General features: G+C 40.3%; 1 protein-coding gene across 4 annotated transcripts in view; it reads left to right on the top strand.

Annotated features, from left to right (window-relative positions):
• The window catches only part of SLIT3 (slit guidance ligand 3), a 1,039,834-nt gene that overhangs the window by 873,682 nt on the left and 142,993 nt on the right, over window positions 1–23,159 (top strand). For all 4 annotated transcript variants that reach the window (XM_078653381.1, XM_078653382.1, XM_078653384.1 and 1 more), the window contains 2 exons: window positions 6,583–6,726; window positions 16,312–16,475. In XM_078653381.1, the coding sequence (XP_078509507.1) occupies window positions 6,583–6,726; window positions 16,312–16,475 (308 nt within the window). The remainder of the gene's footprint in view (window positions 1–6,582; window positions 6,727–16,311; window positions 16,476–23,159) is intronic.

Here is a 23,159-nt window from a genome sequence, read left to right on the forward strand (position 1 = left end):
ACTTTAGGGGCTCTGCATCTTTGTAGTAAAAAATCCAGTACTTCACTAGAGATACAATGCCAGCAGGTGAATAAAGAAAATAAGAGGGAAGCTCCCTTGCCTCTTGCTGCATAGACTTGCAAGAACACTTAAGGTGCATGTCTTCATACTGCACAGACATGCAGTAAAACTGCACTATCTCATTCTACATGGACACCCAACACCACTTCGGGGGCAGAGCTGCATCACACTGTACACAAGCAGTAGCATTCCAGAGTCACAGTATCACGATGCACTGACAGGCAATATTTGTAGCACACTGTGGAGAAATACAAGACCACTTCAAAGGCACTATTTTACACCTCACTCACACACAAAACTACTTTAGGTCCCAAATACCACACAGCTCAGGAAATGCTATGCAAAGTCAAGAGCACTATATCTCACTGTTCTGATCGGCAAGGCAACCTAGGCGTAGTGCATCACACTGCACAACCATGCAAGACTACTTCAGGTGCACTGCATCTCACTGCTTTGTATTCACAAAATCATGAGGCGCTGACATGCAAGACTATTTCAGGGGCACTTGTATCATAATTCAAAGAAATACAATATTTCTTCAGGGGCACTTGTAGCACACTGCAAAGAAACTCTAGACTACTTTGGGGACCTTTGTAGCACACTTTAAACAGCACTCCACAATAAAATGCAAGACTACTTCATATGTACTTGTAGCACAACTAAAGGAAAACAAATATTTCTTCAGCGGCACTTGTAGCACACTGCACAGAAATGCAAGACTACCCTGGGTCTATTAGTAGCACACTTTAAACAAGTGCAAGACTACTTCAGATGCACTTATAACACTCTGCAATGAAATGCAAGACTACTTCAGATGCACCTGATTCACTGTACAAAGAAATGCATAAATACTTCAAATGCACTGCACCATACTGTCCTGATGTGCACGGCCCCTTAAAGTGCAACGTATCACAGCGCATACTCAAGGTCATGTAAGACCACTTTAGGGAGCTTGTTCCTCTCTGTACCAAAAATACAAGCCCTTCTCTTTACATGTGAGGCATTTCTGTTGTTGTTAGTAGGGCACGTTTTTTTGATAGACTGTGTCTTTGGTTATTGTTTGTAGCTGACCCAGGCACAACACAGTAGCGCTTTAGCACATTTTGACTCTATTCACAGTACTAAAACCTCTGTGGCAGGGGGTTATTTTTCTACTTCAATCAGATGTGGTTTTATTTTCAGAGAACTTATGGTTACCATAACAACCAAAAGCAATATTCACTCTGTTCCAACCCACAGTGCTGCACCATCTGGTACATATGCAGAGAGAGAAAGACCTTCAAGAGGACGTTATTGCTTTCTCTCTAAATGTTTTCAAGCTGGTGATGGTTATAATGACATTTCAGATAATAGCTTTACCTTGGAAACCTGACGTTTCTATAAAGTATCTTAGCGATCCCTGTCCATTGTCTCTTTTCATGACATTCCAACTATCATCAGTTCCTGCATTATTATTCATCAGTACTAATAAGAATGTGGCTTTTATAATACATTCATGCATTTAATGTGACTGAATAATGTCCCTTAGGATTGAGAAGAAAGGTAGCATTTGGGGGTGTGGGCGGCGCTAGGGGAAATCTGCATGCACACCAGAGGTTTTTATGAACATCTGTGATGGTTGTTTGTGATTTGCATCCTTATGCTGATGCAAGTCCGTTTATGTTAAGAATGGTGTGAAAGGTTTTCATTCGAATGTATCCGTACTGTGATATTTTTAATGTTTCATAATCGTAATAAAGTTATGCTGTTTTAATTCTACAACTCAATGGAATTGAATTTGATTTGGGGATCTGAATTTGTTTGAATGTACCGGATAAATTATACATTCCATAGGCTCTTTTGCATTTGAAACACTTGGTGTGCATCTGCAAAATATTTAGCTTAACCCTTTTTAATTGTCCATGTAAATATAGGTTCGGTTACTCTAGTAACAAACTGCCACAGACATGAATGTGTTTTTGTCTATATAGTGATGCCTCTTAAGGTGCCAGGCAAGTGCTCTTGGGTTTTCACTCCTAAGGCTGGACACTTACAGCCACATGTGGGTGTTATCCGTGGCATGGGAAAGTTCTCTCCAGAATATGGGCCCTGTTCTTACAGTCACAGCTTATACTCTATAAGCACCTTCATAATTCCAGTTACAACCTGTACTCCATAGGCCCCTTTATAGTTCCAGTTACAGCCTGTACTCCATAGGCCCCTTTATAATTCCAGTTACAGCCTGTACTCCATAGGCCCCTTTATAATTTCAGTTACAGCCTGTACTCCATAGGCCCTTTTATAATTCCTGTTACAGTCTGTACTCCATATGCCCCTTTATAATTCCAGTTACAGCCTGTACTCCATAGGCCCCTTTATAATTCCAGTTACAGCCTGTAGTCCATAGGCACCTTTATAATTCCAGTTACAGCCTGTACTCAATAGGCACCGTTTTAATTCCAGTTACAGCCTGTACTTCATGGGCCCCTTTATAATTCCAGTTACAGCCTGTACTCCATAGGCCCCTTTATAATTCCAGTTACGGCCTGTACTCCATGGGCCCCTTTATAATTCCAGTTACAGCCTGTACTCCATGGGCACCTTTTTAATTCCAGTTACAGCCTGTACTCCATAGGCACCTTTTTAATTCCAGTTACAGCCTGTACTCCATGGGCCCCTTTATAATTCCAGTTACAGCCTGTACTCCATAGGCACCTTTTTAATTCCAGTTACAGCCTGTACTCCATGGGCACCTTTTTAATTCCAGTTACAGCCTGTACTCCATAGGCACCTTTTTAATTCCAGTTACAGCCTGTACTCCATGGGCCCCTTTATAATTCCAGTTACAGGTAGAAAAACAAACAGAAAGTCCCTGGATGATGGGGGTATACCCTAAGGCGTAAGGTAACCTAGCCACAAGGCTTGGGGGTTATCTACGCTTTCAGAGACAGAGTTGTATCAATAGACTCAACATACCATATCTCTAATAGAGGCCAACAGTCAGTGTAAGAACCCTAGCTAAAATTCACACATTAGTTAAGAGACTATAATCTTCACCAGTATAAAAACAACAGTTTATTAAAAACAATACAATTTCAATTTACAATAGAGGAATAAAGAAATTTTTTACAATTAAGTACACAATTAAAAAAAACAAAAGTCGACGCGGCGTTTCGGTGTCTTGTGTCGATGATAACACCTTCTTCAGGACGGGGTTTGTTAAAAAATCTCTAAAAAGGTAAGATTACAAAGACATAATCAGCAGGGGCCTATTTTACACTGACCATTAGCTTAACACTCGATGTCACATATAGAGAGCATGCAAATTCATTTTAGACATTGTTGATTCCTGCATTCCAACTTCTATGCAGTGGAAAACAAAAATTCTTATGTACACATTCCTTTCAGTTAAGAATAAATAGCTAAGTTGGTGGTTCCTACATTCCAACTTCTGTGTGGAGAAACATAAAATTTCTTTTGTATACATTTATTCCAATTGCATACAAGGATAAATGGCGATTTTAAAAGAATCTCTAAACTTTAGAACTTCGTTGAACATTGGTTACAGGCATTCACACTTAGCCTAGGATCACAGCAATATTATTAAGTGGGATATGTTTAAGCTTTAGACTCATTTTTAGCTTAAATTGAGAATATCCTTTGTTCCCACATGATCAACTATGTAGTCTCATTGGGCTGATATTGTCGTGTATTACAATCTTACTATGTACTATCAAGTGACTATTCTTTATCACCATGAGTTATACAACCTACCTCAGAGATTGAGGGATTCGGAGCATATGTAATATCATGAGGATGCAGTTTTTTCTATCATTACTCTGCCTCTCATGGACTTATCTTCATTGGAGGAATTTATCAATACTTATTCCACCTGAGGGGAAAATTACACAGTTCAAATATACCCAATCTTTTTTGTTGCTTATTATACTTCTTGCCTAGTAGTATCTTAAAGGGTTCATTACCTGGATATAAAGATTCATATGTGTGGTCTGTGCTGTATCAGGGGTGACCACCGTATATCTGTAAGTTTAACCACATGTAACTGCAAGAGGACAGAAATACATAGTTTTTTTTGGTTAATTTGAAATTTTAGAACAACAAAAAAAAGCCTGAGTCTTTCGATTAATGGCCAGAGGATTCATTTCAGCAGGTTATACCTTTTGTGGTATCGTGTGGACAGGATTCCAGCTTATTCATATACAGGTAGAGGTGTTCATATCGTTTTCATTTCCTTCTACTAGTTCGCTTTTATTTCCTTTCCTTGTAGATTTTCGGAATGGAACTATTTGTATTGTCTAAACGAAAAAGAGAGCGAATCAATGATGAGTTCCTAGTTTTCCTAATCTCTCTACACGTATTTACACCATTAGTGATGTCGTCAAGTTATATTAAAAAATGAGATCATTTTAGGCAGAAGTGCGATTTCCCTCATGGTAGGGGCATTTGCATTATAGGCAAACATACTCGGATTCCCATCTTCGCGGAATTCCTACAGCTTCCAAAAGGGAATTTGTTCTAAAGGAAGCGTCTTGCCCTCAGGTCCCGCACCTATCGATGCGTGGTGCGTGGGTTCTCTATCGTGAAATACGGGCAAGCCTGTACTCCATAGGCACCGTTTTACTTCCAGTCGCCACCTGTTTTCCAAGGGCACCCTTCTACTTACTGTGAGCTCCATCCCTTACTCCATAACCACCCTTGCACTGATTGTCACAGCATTTACTCCATGGGCGCGGTTTCAGCGGTCACTCCTCTGCTTACTGCAAGTTCCAGCCTTTACTCCTGGGACACCATTTTACTGTTAGTCGGAGTCTGTACTCCACAGACAGCCTTCTCCTTCTAGTCACAGCTTGTGCTCCTTGTGCACCCTTCTCGTGAGAGTTACAATCACAGCCTCACAACCAATATCACCCTTATACTTCCAGTTATAGCCTTTACTCTGTGAGCACCCTGCTACTCCTAGACACAGCTGGTGTTCCATGAGCAACTTTCTATTTTCAGTCGCAGCCTAGACTCCAAGGCCAGCCACTCACTTAAAATGGCCCTTGAATGTATACAAATATTGGGGACAAAATATTAAATTCAAAATATCAAAAGGTGAGTAAAGATTTTCTATTCTTAACTACACATTTATGTACTTTGGCAATATATATATATATCTTCAAAATACATAGAGGTAGAGTTAGAAATACTAAATCTATACTTCCTCTACATGCTATTATGTTTAGACATTTTGGTCTTCGGTATTCTTTCCACAAAATTCTTGCATCTTGAAATGTATAGCCTTTATATTAAGTATCACAGACTTCTACTTCTAGTCACAGCCTGTTCTGCACATGCAGCTTCTACTTCCAGCAGAAGCCTGTGCTCCAAGGACACCTTTCACAACCTGTGTTCCTCAGGCACCCTTCTACTGACATTCAGACCTCTTCTGAATTTTGTTTCAGTTATTGCTAGATATAGTAGAATGAGGTGGGAAGCATTCCCTGTATTTGTGTCAGCATCAAAAGTTGTCAAAGGTTAAACCAAGTTCCTGCTAATTGTAGGTTTGTATTTGATTGGAATGTTGTTAATGGACATTTCTTCCTTTGCAATCCTTTGCTATGTTGTCCATTCGTTAGCTGTATTTACCCTCAAACTGTGCTATATGGATAACATGTAAAAAAAAATGCAAAAAGAAAAAATTATGCATGGAATGCTGAATAATGTCAAACACTCACCCGCAGCACAGAGATGTGGGCTGCAATCCATTGTTTTTTTGCTTAGCACGTAATTCCAGTTTGGACCCAGCCATATGCAAATCGGTCTTGACCCTGCTCCCCATGGGAACAGTCCAGCCCAGCTGCCATACAGGGTCCTCCCTGAACCAGAAACAAGCATACTAAGACCAGTTTCAGAGTATAGCCCTCCTCAGCCAGGATAGCTAGACTCCAGTAGCCTTGTGAGCACAGGACCCACGTCGGGGTATACCCGTCCCACTTTTGCAGTTCAGGCTAGACTGTTCCCATGGGGAGAAGGGTCAGGACTAATTTGCATATGGCTTGGTCCAAACTGGTGTGGTGAGCAAAGAAAATAGATTAAACCCAGATCTGGGACTAGGGGTGAATGTTTGATTTGTTGATTTGTTCAGCATTCCGTGCATCATTTGTTCTTGTTGTTTTTGTCACCCAACATGTGAAGGAAATGCCCAGACATGGGTCCCATGCTTACTGTGCCACTGGATTCATGGTGATACCCCGAAACCATTTCTAGGATGTTTGTTTCCGGTCCAGGGAAGACCTGGTCTGGCAGTTCGGGCTGGACTGTTTCCATGGGGAGCTGGGTCAAGACTCATATGCATATGGCTGGGTCCAAACTGGGGTGGTGTGGTGAGCAAGAAAACAATGGATTAAACCCAGATCTGCGATAGGGATTGAATGTTTGATTTGTTCAGCATTCCTTCCATCATTTGTTCTTTGTTATATTGATAAAGAGTGGCATGAATTTCAATGAAGACTGCTTTAATCCTCTTTAATTTTGTTGCAGGATGATGAGGAGTAACCTGATGAGCTGTGTAAACAATGACACCTTCACAGGGCTCAGTTCCGTCCGACTGCTCTCGCTGTATGACAACCGCATCACAACCATCACCCCAGGGGCCTTCAATACTTTGGTTTCTTTATCCACCATGTGAGTACAATGAACATTTAGTTTTCATAGATCCTATCCTTTCATCAAATGCAACTTATTAATTGTCCGCAGGTCTTGAATAATCTTGTAGTCCTATCAGATACCATAGTAATATCCACTCAGAAATCTAGTTCAAAATATATTTGCTGCCCTCCAGTGCAATCAGTTCAGTGAACATAGACGAATGTGAATGTTATATTGCTATTTTGCGCCAGGATACTTGCCCATGGTAGTGTCAGTATAAAATATCCATATTATTTACAGGGTCGTGACGTAAAAAATATTCTATAGTGTAGTATTTGCTGTAAGACCACTTGTAAGAAAATATTAATGAAGCATCTTAGAGTTCCTAATTAGCTATGCTTAGCCAGTCTGGTTTGAAATACATTGGAGATTAGGTTGTTCATGTACATGCTGTCCTAGCATAAGAACCAAAAAGCTTGAAGCATTTTATGGCCTTTTCACTGTGGGTGAAGTAAGAAGGCTGCTTAAGGAAGATGTGGACTCCACTTTATAAATAGAAATTTGATTATTATTAGTAATATCTGAACTGCAATAGTCTCCTTACATTAGGTCCATGCCGTGCCCTGTAAAATGTTCTGTCTCCATACAGACTAGCTTTAGGCAGATGTTTTAGAATCCAGAGAGGAGGCACTTCATTCACAATAAACAGAATTTAAGAAAACTGATTCACATAGTTTTAATAAGGGTGTGCTACCTACAGGGATTATTTACTCAGTAGATTGAAGTATAAACATTTCCACCATCACAAGTCATTCACAATATTAGTAAGCAAGCAGCATCAACCGCTAAACCAGCACCATGACATAACAACCATAATTGCCTTCTAATTTTGTGACTACTACCTAAGCAGCAAAAGCTTCTAAAACCACCACCATGAAACACCGCCAAAGCAACCAACTACAACACTTATCAACACTACCACTTAATATCAACAAATCTATACACACTAGACTATCAACGCAAGAAACCTCACCATCAACATATTTATCTAATATTCATTAAATATCAATGCCCTAACACTGAAACTTAATCCCAGCTTTCCTGAATTTCTCAAACGACAATATTACTAGTGTCTCTATTTAGGTTGCTCCATTACAATTGAACACAAACAAACCCTTTGGGAATGTGGTGAGAAATTAGTTGGTTGCAATCTTAGCAGATCTTAAAGGAAAGTGTCACTGTCTGGAAGTGGATGAAGTCAGAAAATGAGGAGGATAAAAGTGTAAGGCAGATGCGTATGAGAGGTTATCCCAAAGCCATGCATCGAAACAAGAAAGTCTATTACTACACTCTTTTGACCAAGCAACAAACCAAACGAATGAGCTGTTAAGCATTTTCAATGAATTGACTGAACCACAAAACTCCAGAAATACCTGCTGTGGCTCACAACCAGCAACCGACTATGTGGTTTTGGGGCAAAATCGAGAACTTTGAAGACAACATGAACTTAACTTAGGAAAAAACTCAAGTCTGTCTCCATGTTGCCTCCCAGACTGCCAAAATCTTTGACATCCTTTGACAATATAAAACAGGAGGAAGAAGTTGACACCCTAGCATCAGACCTAATTTCTGATTAACATATTCCTTCTTCTCGAATCAGACTTAAAACATGCAATATAAACCCCACTACATATACATATCAATCTAGCCTCCAGAGCAATACTGTGAGGATGCAGTAGCATCACTATTCCAATTTGACCTAGCATCAGAAATAATTCTCCATGACTACCAGTCTGGTTTAAAGCTTATACGCTGTACCCTCTCTGCAGTATAAATCAATATAGTGGACCATGTCATTCTACTCAATCACCAGGAAATCGACCTTGCCCCTTAGGCACACCAGTATTGTTGTTTGAAAACTTCTACCACACAATACTGCTTCACCTTAGTAAGTAAATCAACATCCTACTGTGTGGCTCAATGGTTAGAGCGGCAGACCCTGATGCAGAAGTCTAGCCCGAGACCAGGGTTCAATTCCCCGCCTCGGTGGGTCTTGGGCTCAAAAAATTCCTCGGACCTGATAATTCTCGCCTCGGTGCCTATTCCAATCATGGAGTCCCACTCTGCAACTCTGGGCAATAGCTTGCTTAATCTCCACAACGGCCCCCACAACGCTAAGGATGCCTGGCCTCCACCTTGGGGTGCCCAGGAGTGGACACCTCACAGGGAAAGCCAGGATGGGTTCCACAGCGGTATTTAAACAAGCGCCTTGAGACCCTTACGGGTGAGTAGTGTGCTATACAAGTATCAATTTACAATTTATATGCAACAATGATAGCGTTCATCTTCCTTCACCATAAAATATTCATATTCAAGCATTAGTTCAACCTTTTTTAACAGCACTATTTCCCATGACCAACAGCACTGGTAGTCCTGGCGGCTGCATCATAAAACGCTGTCGTGATTCCAGGAAATATACCCCCAAAGTGGGCCTCAGTTTCCAGGTCTTTTATAACTAATGCCATCATCAGGCTACTCGTTATCGACCATTCAGAATGTAATACATGTGGCAGATATTGCTGCAAAGTTCCACCACTGTGAATGGCATAGAAGGAGAAACCCTCAATTGGACAGTGACTACAACAACATGCTGTCAAGTGCCAGGAAAGCTGAGAGGGTGTGTAGAAAGGCAGAGATGCTTCTTGCTCAATCATTGTGAACGCCATCTTCTTCTACACTCTAAAACAGGCAGAGAAATTCAGATGTGATACCAATGGCCTGTCTTCACCACCTTGCTCTGCTAGTATCATTCTAAAATAAAATCTATTAGTTTCACTCAAGAGGTGAGTTTCTAAATGGGTTGTTTATACTCTGTGGGATGTAATTCAGCAAATCCATTCAGACAGGGCCAATGCCACAATATGGGCACTATGGTCAATTGCCTTACTGCACAACCAAATGAGACCATAAGAGGGCACCAGATTTATAAAGATTGCCTTTATGCTGGGGGTGCTAGGGGAGTGGGAACAAATTGTATATCTTCGTTTTGCTTGGGCTCTGAAAATTATTGCACAGAGCTGCATGCAAGAAGTTACATCCAGAAGGAATTTTCACCCAAAGACAAACTTTATGGTTCATAGTTGTGACTTTTCTGTATCATGGTAGTTATATAAATATATACATGTGGCACACTTTTCAATGTGAGAGTCATGATATTGTGGAATGGCACCACATTTCATTTTGTGTCATTTTAGTACCTATTCAGGTGCACAATTTTTCTTCGGGCTACAATCTACATCTGCCGAGGCATCATTGATAGTGTTAGTGGCTTCTTCATTTATTTCTAAAATGCTTACTTTCAAGAAAATTATGGGTCTACCCTTTTCCCTCTGTCTAATACTACCCACGTGAAAAGCATCATAGTTGATAAAAACATAATGCATGTCAAAATCAACGTAGACTATGACTATAGTAGGGAGCTCCATCCCTGATATTCTGGTTGCCTTTTTGTTATTCATAATTTTCTCAGGATTTCTGTAAGACGAACATAGATAACATACATTTATTGTACCTGAAACTATAGTACTAGGCTGGTGAGTGTCCTGCCCACGAACTGACGATCCTGTTTGCATTTCAAAAATGCGTTCCCTCGGTTGAAAATATATTATTTTCCCAAAGTCATATGAAGGATTGCATGTAAGAAGTGATAGGGCAACGGGATGACTTCCTTGCTATTATCTGTTAGTAATGTGTGTATATCAGAAAACTAAAAAGAATGGCCATCTTTTCGAGAGGTATCTGGGGACCTCACATGCCATTCAATAATATTTATATTTTTCTTTTTTCTTTAAAAATGCAAAGATGTCTTTTTTTTACCACTTCATTCATAAATGTATCACTCAGCAATATCAAGCATGAGCAATTAATGAAAACATGTTAATCTGTTAAATAAGCAATGAATACATATCTTGCTCCATTTGTAAAAATCTCAGAAGATACATATTTTACAGAAGTTTTCGTTTTGATGATCCTGTTCCCAAACAATTCTCTTCTTTCTTCAATTTGAGTAAAACTATTTTTTGTACCATTTTGAACTCCGTTTTGGAACAAAAATACCATTCAGTTTGATTCCGTTTCCTTAGCTAAGCAACAAAGGTTTTTGAATCAAGAAGCAAAAACACAAGATGAAGGGCCAGATGTATGACTGATTTTTGCACGCGCAAATGGGTTTTAGACATGTTTGCGCATGCAAAAATCCTGTGGGGTATGTACTAACTTTATTTTGCGAGTTGCAAATTATTTGCGATTCACAAAATAGAGTTTAGCGACTTGTTATTTGGAAGGAGCGATTCCTTCCTAATAGCGATCCCAACAGCTATGTAATGATTGTAAATGTACGTTGTGTGCCCACTTGCGGGCGAGTGTGTTTCTGAGAACAAGTGTTTTATCTGCGTTCATGTGTTTGAGCGAAAGCAAAGGTTAAATGCCATGTGATGTCACCTCCACTAGCCCAGGCATTTTCGTGAATTGACGTTCATGGGCTGGACCACAATTTTCCTCCCCACAGCGCCTATGTCCACTTGAGGCATATCTGTATTCCCGGCTGTGTCCCCTCAGATGCTTGCTTCGCTCCTTCTTCAAGGTGATATATTCTCTGCCCTGGATCATCTAGCGCCGGGACACCTCTGTTAGCGGCGGGACACCTCTGTTAGAGGTAGATGTTGCGCTTTATAAATGTACTTATTATTATGTAAGAATGTTTTGCAACCGCAATTGCAGTCGCAAAAGGATGGTAAAGCATTCGCAAATGCGAAGAGGTCCCCAGAAGATCCCTTCCCCTTTGGGAATGCATACGCAAACATTTTTTGGGGGAAGGCAGTATTCCAAGGGACCACTGCCTGCCCTTAAAAAAATGGAAAGTTAAATTTTTTTGTTTTTTAATGCAACCCGTTTTTATTTAAGGAAAACGGGCTGCATTAAAAAAAAAATGCTTTATTTAAAAGCAGTCCAGACATGGAGGTCTGTTGACCCCAGCAGGCCACCATCCCTGCGAGTTCCCTCCATTCCCAATGGTGTCTCAAATTCCGACAGCCTGATTAATATTCATGAGGCATGCAATTTGCAACCCAATTGGGAATCGCAAACAGTGTCTCAGACACTGTTGTGCATCCCAATTAGCGACTCGGAAATAGCGAGTTGCAAATGCGATGCAATTTGCGACTCGCTAATTGGCAGGTCATACATCTGGCCTGTGATGCCTAAAAGTGGGGCTAAGAAGCATTTATAGTTTTCAGAAGAGTAAAAAGGTACTTTGAGTCTTTTCTAAACGCCATGATTAATTTCCTAAATCAAGTTTTTTACAAGAAAAGCAGATTCCATCTGGGCGCCGTACTAACTGTTTCAGCAGATTGTTGTGGGCAATAACGCAAGCCAACAACTAAGCTAGTACTTGAGCCAATCTGTTTATAGCATGTGCCTCTACTCTGTATTTACAAAGAACGCAGAACACTATGAGAAAACAGAGCAAGAAACATTCAAACGTGTGAGAGCAGCAATATGTGGGAGAAAGTTTGGACCCCACAGACCTACTATGGTTGATTTATCAAAACAATCTTTTTTGTTGACTAAGATAAGTGTATTAGTGGTTAACCAGCCCAGAAGGTCACTGTGGAGAGGAAGCCGTCTTCCATTCTACAGTTCACTTATTAGTAAACCACATTTTTCTGTGTAAGCAAAAGAGCATCCCCATCTCACCATAAACAGCCAATGCCAATTTTCAGCTTGGCCATCTTGTCAATCTTTGCTACAGTTTCTCCCACAGAAAAGATAAGAGAGGCTAAATATTATATTATATTTCTACAGTGTGTTATTAACCTCATGACTAAACTTATGTTTATTGATGAACAACGGAGATTCCTCCGTTATACTTCTATAGGCTGTACTTGTGCTGATTTTTCAAGCAATGCCACAGCTTTTCTCCAGAGTTGTTCTTCTTGGTCATAGATCAAGTGGTAAAACAATTAAAACTTAATGTATTGTTTTGGAAATAACAGCGGAAAAAAAGTGCAACAAGGTATGCAGCCAGACTGTATTGGGGCAAGCATTAGCACAAGGATTAAGGTGGATGTATGCAGTCTTCTGAATAGACAGGGACATGCGACGGTGCAGAAAATTGATGGGATGGAGCTATAGTCTGAGACATCAGACAAATGGCATAAAGAGATAAAGAGACGCAACTAGTGCTCAATGGATCATCTCACACAGGCTATATGGGATGAAGGCACTTCAGATTGCGAAGATACTAGTCTAATTTTCAGTGATTTATTCATATTTAATTTTCTTGCAAGCATCCATATATTAAGTCCAGGACTAATCTCAAAACCAGTGGCATTCCAGAGTAGCTGCTGGTTTGATGCCTGGTTCTTTGGGAGGTTAATGTTAAGGGAATGGTACTTACATGCGCTGCTGATGCTCAAACTCTAATTACTTCTTGTACGTCAGGTTACTTGAAGCAAAAGTAGCTGTAATAACTAACTTTTTCTGGGGTTAAACATCACCTCTAGAACAACTCTGGGCAGCTAACTGAGGCAAATAAAGATTTTAGTGTGATAAGCCACAACCCAAACCTGTTTAACTTGGAAAGCAGTGGGTTAGCCAAGATGAAAAGGCGGACTAAGGTAATTAATTAACTAAGATCATTTTCATTTCTAACTCTGCGTCCATTTGACTAATTATGTTTGACTCTGTGGCTTCACAGATTGAATACTTGCAGCACACAATGTTCTGCACAAATATATGTCTGATACATTCTTCATCAGGAATTAAGAGTCAAACCAACTACATGCTTATCCTTTGCATGCACCACACAGATGGATATGTTCAAGGACATATCACTTGTGAATGTATGGACAACATAGTGATGAAATGCGTCATGTTTTAGAGCCTTTGCTAATTGTTTTGCTGATAATTGATGCTTTTTTAATTTCAAAAGTTTTTATTGGTTGTTTCAGCATAGACATATAAAAAGCAAATCCATTAGCGTAATATGAGTCATAAATATACGAATCAAAATTACTGTACGCTACAATATATCATAGTAAATGTCAGTACAAAAGTACATGGCTGGCAACTAGCCTAGAACAGTAGAGCACGTATCACATACTCAATAACAATTTAGTAACAGACATTGTGTTTCAACAGCATTTTACTCATTCATTAAGGACAATTTCCTACGATAGTTAATAGTGCAATGAAGGCAGTCGGGGAGCATATGTTGGTGGGTCGTGGACGGTGTGTGGGCCAGTCTAAGGTGGCTTATGTGACGTGAAGTAGTTATCAAGAGTCGACCATAGTTTTCTCGTGGGAGGGCGCCACGGTGTCTGAAGGAGTGTAATATTGTCTGCTCCACGATAATTGATGCTTTGAGACCTGTCAGACTACTATTTACTTCACTGTACTTTATTCATAAAATGGGGACAATTTTGTACGGCAGAAATAATTCCCACCTTCGCCACTTTGATGTGACCAGCAAAGAGCAGGTGCTTGGCTATATGATAGCTTGCTTCTCTTTTGAACCTTCCCTTCAATAAGCATTGGTTATCAAAGGCCACAAATGAACTTTTCAAGGCGCCAACTGGAGCAACTGACAAATGTTGGCTCTGCAATATACCACCCAACACACTATTGTGAAGGAGATCCCAATTTCCCCAACCTATCAACTTACTTTGTCATTATCACTTCCCAATCTAGATTTATAGAGATAAGGCTCTAAGTGTGTATATACACTACTGTTTGTGAAGACTGTATAGAATACGTGTCCGGAAATGCATTATATGTCAAGCACAGAAGTTTACCCAAAGAAATGCCTTAAGACACATACAGCCTGATTCATCAAGCGAAATGCGCTCGCAAAAGGGCCAGATTCTGAGAATCTGGCCCTTTGCGAGTGCAATTTTTGCATTTGGGATTCATCATCCCAAATGCAAAAATCGCTAATAAAGAATTCGCTAAATTGCGAGGATTAGCATTTAAGGAATCTCTATTAGAGATTCCTTAAATGCTATTCATGAAACATTAAAAAATTGCGAAATCGCAATTTAGGACCGCTATTTACCACGAGGTCAAACTTCGTGGTAAATAGCGAAAACTTAGAAAAATGCATTTAAATGCATTTTTCTAAGTTGCATGTTACACACACACATGTCCTTTGGACATGTGTGTGCGCAACACCAATGTAGATTACATTTCAGGGGTGCTACAGGGTGTCCTTTGGACACCCCTGCACCCTTGAAATCGCATCCTTATTTGCGATTAGCTAATTGCTAATCGCAAATAAGGAATAACTCCCCATGCATTCCTATGGGCCTGTAGGCCCATAGGAATGCATGGGGAGTTATTCCTTATTTGCGATTAGCAATTAGCTAATCGCAAATAAGGAATGTGTAGGAATCGCATTTCTTTATGCAATTCCTACATGAATCCCGTTTTGCAAGTCCTTAATAGCGATTCCTTATGAATCGCTATTAGGGGCTCGCAAAACGGGAGAATGATGAATCAGGCTGATAATGTGTCTGCCGTAATGTTTTTGAGGATTTTCACATTTTGAACACAGTGCAGAAGGTAATGTGAAAATATGGGGCATGAAAATATTATTTGGCACCCAGCCAAAATTGCTTATCTAGCAGAAAATATGAACATTGGTGCAACAAACTCCCTGATTGCCTACTTAATTCTTTTATCATTTTAAATACACAAGGGAACCCAAGGAGGCAATATGCTAGGGACCTTGGGTAATTACGTTTTTTCACAGGACAGTGGTCCCTAGACAATTGAATTATTTATAGTATAAATATAGACTAAATAGCAACTATATTCATTGTCCAGCCGGACAGTATTTAATTTTTGATAAAAGAATTCACAAAAAATATGGTGTGATACAAGCAGGACACCAGCCGATGCCCAACTAACACACTCAGAAGAAAGACAAACAAGGAAATACAGGCAATTAAGGTATTCTGTGTATCACAATTCACAATCAGACAGTACAAATACTTAATTCTCGTAGGTAACATAGTCCAAAGGTCTCTGGTATATTTAAAGTACCAGAATCGCACATTGTAATTCATCGAAGATAGTGAATTTACCCGTGCCCTTATCATGAACAGGTCTAATCTGTGACAAATGCTTTAACTATGTTTTGTGCTTGTTTCGTAACCACTTTGAAAGGACTGAAATGATCAGTGTAAAGGAGTAATGGTGTTATAATAAAGAGGTGGCCATTAATATACCTGGAACTCTAAAAGTTTCAGGTTCAACCGGTCTGGCATGCTAAATACATAAATGCCCAGAAGAATCCATTAATATTAATTACCGAATCAGATGTTTGGCTTCCAAAAGTAGGGCTTACTAGAAAAGGTTGTAACAAATGTTTTCGATAGCATTCCTTAAAGATTTTTGGATTTTTTTGTCCCTAGTTTTTTCTAGCTGTTTTGTGAAGTGATTTATTCATAGGCAATTGCCTGATTGTTTTTACTCGTTACATGATTAGAAGATATGATGCTTTACATATGTTTGCTTTTCTAAATGTTATCACTGACGTTCAACTCTACAATTCTTTCTCAGCAACCTATTATCCAATCCATTCAACTGTAACTGCCACCTGGCATGGCTAGGAAAATGGCTGAGGAAGAAGAGGGTTGTCAGCGGAAACCCACGCTGCCAGAAACCATTTTTTCTGAAAGAGATCCCAGTACAGGATGTGGCCATTCAAGACTTCACATGTGATGGTAAGTAAGAATTCCTCAGGGATAATTTACACATCTTTTTACAAGATATTCATTTGTATGACAATTGAAGACAAGAGTATGAAAACCATGTACACACAGCTGTAGTGGGAGCTTTGATTCTTTCGTGACCACTCCTGACAAGCAACTCCTAAAGTTGTGCTGATGATTTCCAATGAGGATGAAAGTGGTAGACTGGGATTAGTAAAGAGGAGTTGTTGGACTTGTTCACACTTGTCACTATAAGCTACACGTATAATCTGCAAATAAATGTGGTCTGATCTCTGTTCATAGAATATTTTAGTATACATCTGTGAGCAGGTTTTAGTGCAGCATAATTCCTCCGAGCCAGGCGTGTACATAACTCCCAACATACTCCAACAATATGTGTTCAACTAATGTCCTTTTTGCAGGGAGTGCCATTTTGTTTGAACTGTGTTTAGGTCACAAATGTTAAGTAACTTTGTTGCAAATTATCTTAATATGTACATGTCATGTGGTTGGTATGAATGACTGTTTAATGGTTCCTGAATCAGGGGCGGCCTTAGGCATGTGCAAGCTGTGCACCTGCACAGGACCGCCAAACCCCAGGGACCGCCATGCCAATATATATCCTTAATATAATAATCCTTTGAGGATGGATACATATTTGCATGGCGGCCCCTGGCAGGGATTAGGCGGCCTCCGGCTCTGTTCCACCTTCCTGAGCTCCAAGGGGCTCCGCCCCGCCCGGACCCCCTCTTCCGAGCCCCCCTACCTATGCTCCCTGCCCAGGGTCGCCATGAGTCTAGAGCCGCCCCTGCCTGAATTATAAAAGCCATGGACCTCATCAAAATAATAACATGATCTGCTGCTCACTACTTTTTTTTATGAGTTCGCTTCAGCAGAATCAGGACACCTCGTCCCCACCCCTCTTCTGTATGTGGGTCACAGAGCTAATCTCCACCCCATTCTGATAGATAATAGGTACATTATGCCTTTGATATGTTGTGAAACCACCCCTTTGCTATCTGAAAAGCATTGATCCATCCAGCCTTTAGTCATATATGGATCGAAGGAAAATAAAGCCAACCAATGATCATGCATTTATTCATTTCCCAATCCCAGATTCCTGTTGCATTCTTGAGAAATTGAAATTAAATCAAAAATACCACCAGGAAAATCTTTTACCTGTTTAAATGAAACCTGTTTCTGTTTTTCTGCTGTGGGTTGCAGTATATGATTCTTTATGATAGGGTGCATGGTCATATAAAAATGTGGCCTTTTTTTACTCAAAGCAAAAGTATTAGTGGATGTGGGAAATAGAACTAAATTTGGCAAAACGGAAAGGTAGCCTAGTCTAACCTTAAAAAGGCTTGAGCAGGGCCAAGAAACTGACTGTGTTATATTTTAATGACTTTTGCACTCTGGCTGCTGTGAATAAAATATGCACGATCAGCTGTAACCATGAGTACATCGTAACTAGTTGGTAACACCGTTATTGCCAACTGCTCAGGTTCTCAAATTCTTGCTTTAGTACAGAAGTGGAAGGAATGGAATTAGAGTTGGAACTGTCAGTGGAACTGACTACATCATACACACAAATTGTAGCCTTCCTTGCAAGTCAGACAAGCGCCTTGTCCCTGGACTTGGTAAAAACATCATCTGAGCTGCAGACTATCACTAAGGAAAGAAGCTCTGCGAGGGAAGGTCATTATTTTGTCGTTTTTTGGCAGAATGCGTACAGTTGAAAATTATCCATTTCCATTACGGTGAAAGTCAATTTTGGTTCACTGCTGTTTGGTTAGGAAGTGGTCCAGAGACCGGGATAGATCAGTAAGTTTACTTTTCCAAGATGATTTCTCAGTGGCCACCGAATTATAGAAATACCTTGGAACAGAACCTAAGAACTGTCGCCATCTCTTGTAATACAGGACTATGGAAGCCGTGGATCAGGCTCTATGCATTTAGCAGTAAACTCCTTCAGGGTTGAAGGCCCATAAGAAAAGGGGGTGCAAAGTGGTCATTATTTCCTTGGCCACGTGGTTTTCTGGGCCCCTTCCTGTGCTACAACATGTATTCTTGAATGTGTACCACTGTATGGCACAAGACACTGGATCTGCTATGTTTTATTTCCCTCAGCACTTTTTATTTCAGGCTTTGAAAGAGGCGAGGGTCTTGTTTGAGTTTAGTGACCTAGCCATGTAAAAACATCTGGCCTGTCTGAGGGAAGATGGATAGAAAACACTGTACATACCCTAACATCGATACACTCCTGCAATTGTGAGATGAAGTCAAGGGTGTAATTTGGGCCTGCAGTATATTAGACACTTTATTCTACTGTCTGTTGTCCTATCCCTAACGGTTGATGCTGATTTTCAGCCCATACAAGAGAACAACCATCCCCTCTGGCTACTGTGAGTAGCAATATATTTGCCTCTAACACCCTGTCCCACCATCAGACATCTATCTATAAGGAGTGTGTGTGCTCCAGATATATTTGTTTAGGTTCATGCATCTAAGCTCTGAGATGCACAGGAGCTCTTGGAGGGTGCCCCCATCCTTCAATACTCAAGGAGAACAATAATACAGGGATACCTCGAAGACAGACGTATTCAAATATGGATGATCATTACTTCTAGGCTACTTCAAACGAATTTCGTAGCGCTTCCTGCATCGCAAAATGCGATGCAGGGTGCGGTACGAAATTCGTTTTATTTATTAAATTGTTTACTTACCTTCAATTATCCATACTCCAGTTTTTAGCGCCCCCCACCCTGCCCCTCCCATGCCCCGCCTCTCCGCCCCACCGAAACTCCCTCCACGGGCCGTGGCTGCTGGTGGGATGCCTCTGCTAAAGATTAGTAACATATATTGTCGAATTATAAAATGAAAGAGCTTACATAAAGAGAGAACATTAGGTACCTGTGCAGCAGTGGTCATAGCTACCACAAAGTGATTAGTTGCATCAATTACTAATGGTCACCGGGACTAAGAGGTGCGTTCCATAAGATGACACCATGTGACTCCCCCATGTGAGACTGCCTCTATATGCATTTATGTGTGCCTCTTGGGCATTCACTTCCTTACAGCAGCTGCTGTGAATACCAGTTTTGTATTGTTGAGCCAATGGCTAAAGGCTGTATTTCGCTTGAAAATATTTGTTGATGATGGGTGCAAGGGCAGCAGACCTGTGACTCTGAGACCCATTGTGGAGTGGGATAAGAAGTATGCATGGTCACACAGAACCCCATTCACCTGGCAAATACCTTTCTGTACAAATCAGAAGTGATGCCCTATAAAGAGTCGTCTCTTAATTCCAATGAGACTGTTAGCTGGAATCTCCAGCCCCATCTTATTTATGAGCTCCACAGGCAGACTGCAAACATTTTTGGCTGCTGAAAACAGTTAACATCGTTGGGCCCGATTACGATGTGGGCAGGATGGGCTCTGACCGTCTGTCGGAGCCCTCCTGCCCACTTTCTTTGTGTAGTCACTTCTCTGTTATTTGTTTACACCCATTTTGTACGTGCAGTGTATGACCTGGACTAAAAATAAACATTCCTCAGTTGATATACACTCTTTATGGAAAGATATATAGAAATTAACTCCATATTTATAAAATAGAGGAGATGAAAACATGCCAGCGTGAGCAAAAGAATGATGGATTTAACCCAGATCTCTTGACTGGGGGTGAATGTTTTGATTTGTTCTGCATTCTGTCCATCAATTGTGTGTCTTTTGCTTTCTCGCCCTAAGTGTGCCAGGTATGCCCAACATGGGTCCTGGGCTCACTGTGCCACTGGAATCAAGCTATCCTGGCTGAAGAGGGGTGAAACCCTGAAACCGGTCGTAGGATGCTTGTTTCCGGTCCAGGGAGGACCTGACTTGGCACTTCAGACTGGACTGTTCCCATGAGGCACAGGGTCAAGACTGATTTGCATATGGCCAGGTCTAAACTGCGGTGGCATGGTGAGCAAAAGAATGATGGATTTAACCCAGATCTCTTGACTGGGGGTGAATGTTTTGATTTGTTCTGCATTCCGTCCATCAATTGTGTGTCTTTTGCTAGCGCTAATTGGTGATCCATTTGCTCACAGAACAAGGGATGGAAGCACAGGGCAGCTCCCAACAGCTGTAGAAGAGGGAGTTATGTTCTGCATAGGACTAGTAGTACGAAAGCATAGAAAGCATTGGTTAAACAGAAGCTAAAGTAGGGTTTGTGGTTTGGCGGCGGCAATAAACTAAGCAGTTGTGTCTCCAAGCATTTATCAGCCATCAGTTTCTAAGTGATTAGGGGAACCTCTCAAATGTGGGTAGCAAGGCAGGATATCAGGTTACTGCAAGTGATTTATTTAGCAAGGTTGAAACACATTTTAGATGCCATTGCTCTCTGACATAAACACATCTCCGGTTCAGGCAGCTTCCCCATCATAAATTGTTATGGAAACCAATGGACCATTTTAGCATTTAATGCACTCCGCATGTCTCTATCCATAAAATGTGTAGTCCTTATCACTGTCATCTAGAAGCATAACCACAGGATATTTCCTTTCTCGTGTCTTTTGTCTTTCCGAGGGAGATTGTTGTTTTCTTAAAACTTATGAAGTCAATTGTTCACTTTGGGGAAAATCCAAACCCTAATGCTTAAAACTTCTAACGACTCTATTTCCTTGATCTGAGCCCTTCTCGTCTCAAATTGCAAGATCTAATCTGTTGCTTATAAAAAAAAATGTAAGTACATTTCAGGATGATTAGATTTTGCGAGCATGCTTGCAGCGGTGCTTTACAAGCAAACCAGATCTTTTTATTTCTTTCGATTTAGTTGAGCCATAAATAATACAGCATTTCAATCTAAAGCACAAATGACCCATGTTATTGATTTTTAAAATCTGACTTTGTGGTATTCAGGTTCTCCCATGTAGGGCAAATGAAATGTGAGGCTGCTGGACACTGTCTCAGGGCAGGGGCCCCTTCTGCAGCCGTGTAATGTGTGCCATTACCTTGAAGCAAAGATGTGTGGCCTCTCTGTAATGCAATTTGTGATTTATGAATAGTGCTGCCAAGTCCTACCAACAGTAGAATTCATAGCATATAAATACGTATAACATAACATAAAATAACGAATTGCCATGTCTACCTTCAATATCGTAGCGGGTGAATTACAACGGAGTACTGAAGATCAGTGCTGATGATTAGCTGTTCCTACCCAGGGACATGAAGAGAGTGTAATCTTTTGTGCAAATGTCAAAGTCTATATTAGTTATAAATCAAAATTGTGACTATGTCCAAACATTATATTTTCATTCATGGATAATGTAAGGACCATAGCTATTTCAGATGCATGTTAGGAGGAATTTCCCTTTGCCCAAGATGATTTCCTCTAAATTCTGTTGTTGTCCTAAGCACCCACACAAATGAATAATGTAGTGCAGTCTGGGATATTTTCGATTATTTGTTTTAAGCATACCTTACAATTCAAATCTATCTATAGCTGTCTATAGCAAATAGGAAGAATATTGATGTAGTGCAAGTGTGTGTTTGCATGATGGAATGTATGGTATTAAAGTTTCACACGTGTGGTGAAAGGCCAAGGCACCTATGACACGGGGTTATGATGGGTTTTATAGCTCAGTGGACTAATATATCCAATACTGGAATCTGTGTATGACCTCATTGTCACAGGTTTGAATCCTGGTGGGTCCACTCCGCTTTTGACCTTCCAAGGTTAAATGATAGCACTATTAACTTTGTTAACAAAAAACGTCTGTAATTCAACACTAGAGTACCCCAAATGCTAAAGGCATGCCTTCCACATACATTCTTATGCTGTTTCTTGATAAAATTGTTATATACATTTTGTCTCTGCAAAACAGTTTTAGGTATTGCTCCGGTGAGTTAGAAAGTGATCTCAAAAGCATGAGCTCTTTCTGTCTTTAATCTTATATCTCCCAAGCACGTAAAAAAACTTCAGAGGTGGCACAGCAGTCTCTTTGGTGGACCCAAGACCTCAACACACTCTTCTTTTGATCGAGAAACAACAAAAAAGCTCATCTCTTCTACCTATTTCTGAAATATGTTTAGATTTTCCTTTTTGTTAAATCTGTCCCAAAGTTTCTGACCTTTATATCCTGCTTTGTTGTGATTTAGCCTTCGAGACTAGCATTTTGTCCCTTTCTGAAGAGAGCCCAAATAGTCATGTTGTACAAGACTGCAAAATAAATCCTGCAGCGCATTTCACTACATTTTTTTGGTAGTTCTTTAGGAAATACAACACATTAGTAGTGAGGGTTGGTTGTTCTCAAACTGCAGTTAACATTCCATCCACTGCCGCTCACCACAGAGCTATACATGTGTCCATTCCTTTAACAGAAAAATTAGTTTGGTTACTGAACTCCCAAATCTAACAAACCATACAAGACGATTGATAGCTTTTGCCCTCACTGTAGGAAACATTTGTATATTAAGACATTTGAGAACACCACAATGTCCTGCACATCATGAATGGCTTATTGGAATGTATAAAATGGCATCATATGAAAAACTCATTTATAGATTGCAGGAGAATGTTGGAATTTTGATCCAAATTTGGAACCCTTTCTCGCTAGAACATATTCTATTTCTGGTCATATTTCAGATTTTTCCTTCAAATTAGGAACTACAATAAGGGAATCACTTCCTTTATCATCTCCTTATTAATTCATTATC

The sequence above is a fragment of the Lissotriton helveticus genome, chromosome 7 (genome assembly GCF_964261635.1).
Source record: "Lissotriton helveticus chromosome 7, aLisHel1.1, whole genome shotgun sequence".
In the NCBI taxonomy this organism is placed as follows: Eukaryota; Metazoa; Chordata; class Amphibia; order Caudata; family Salamandridae; genus Lissotriton; species Lissotriton helveticus.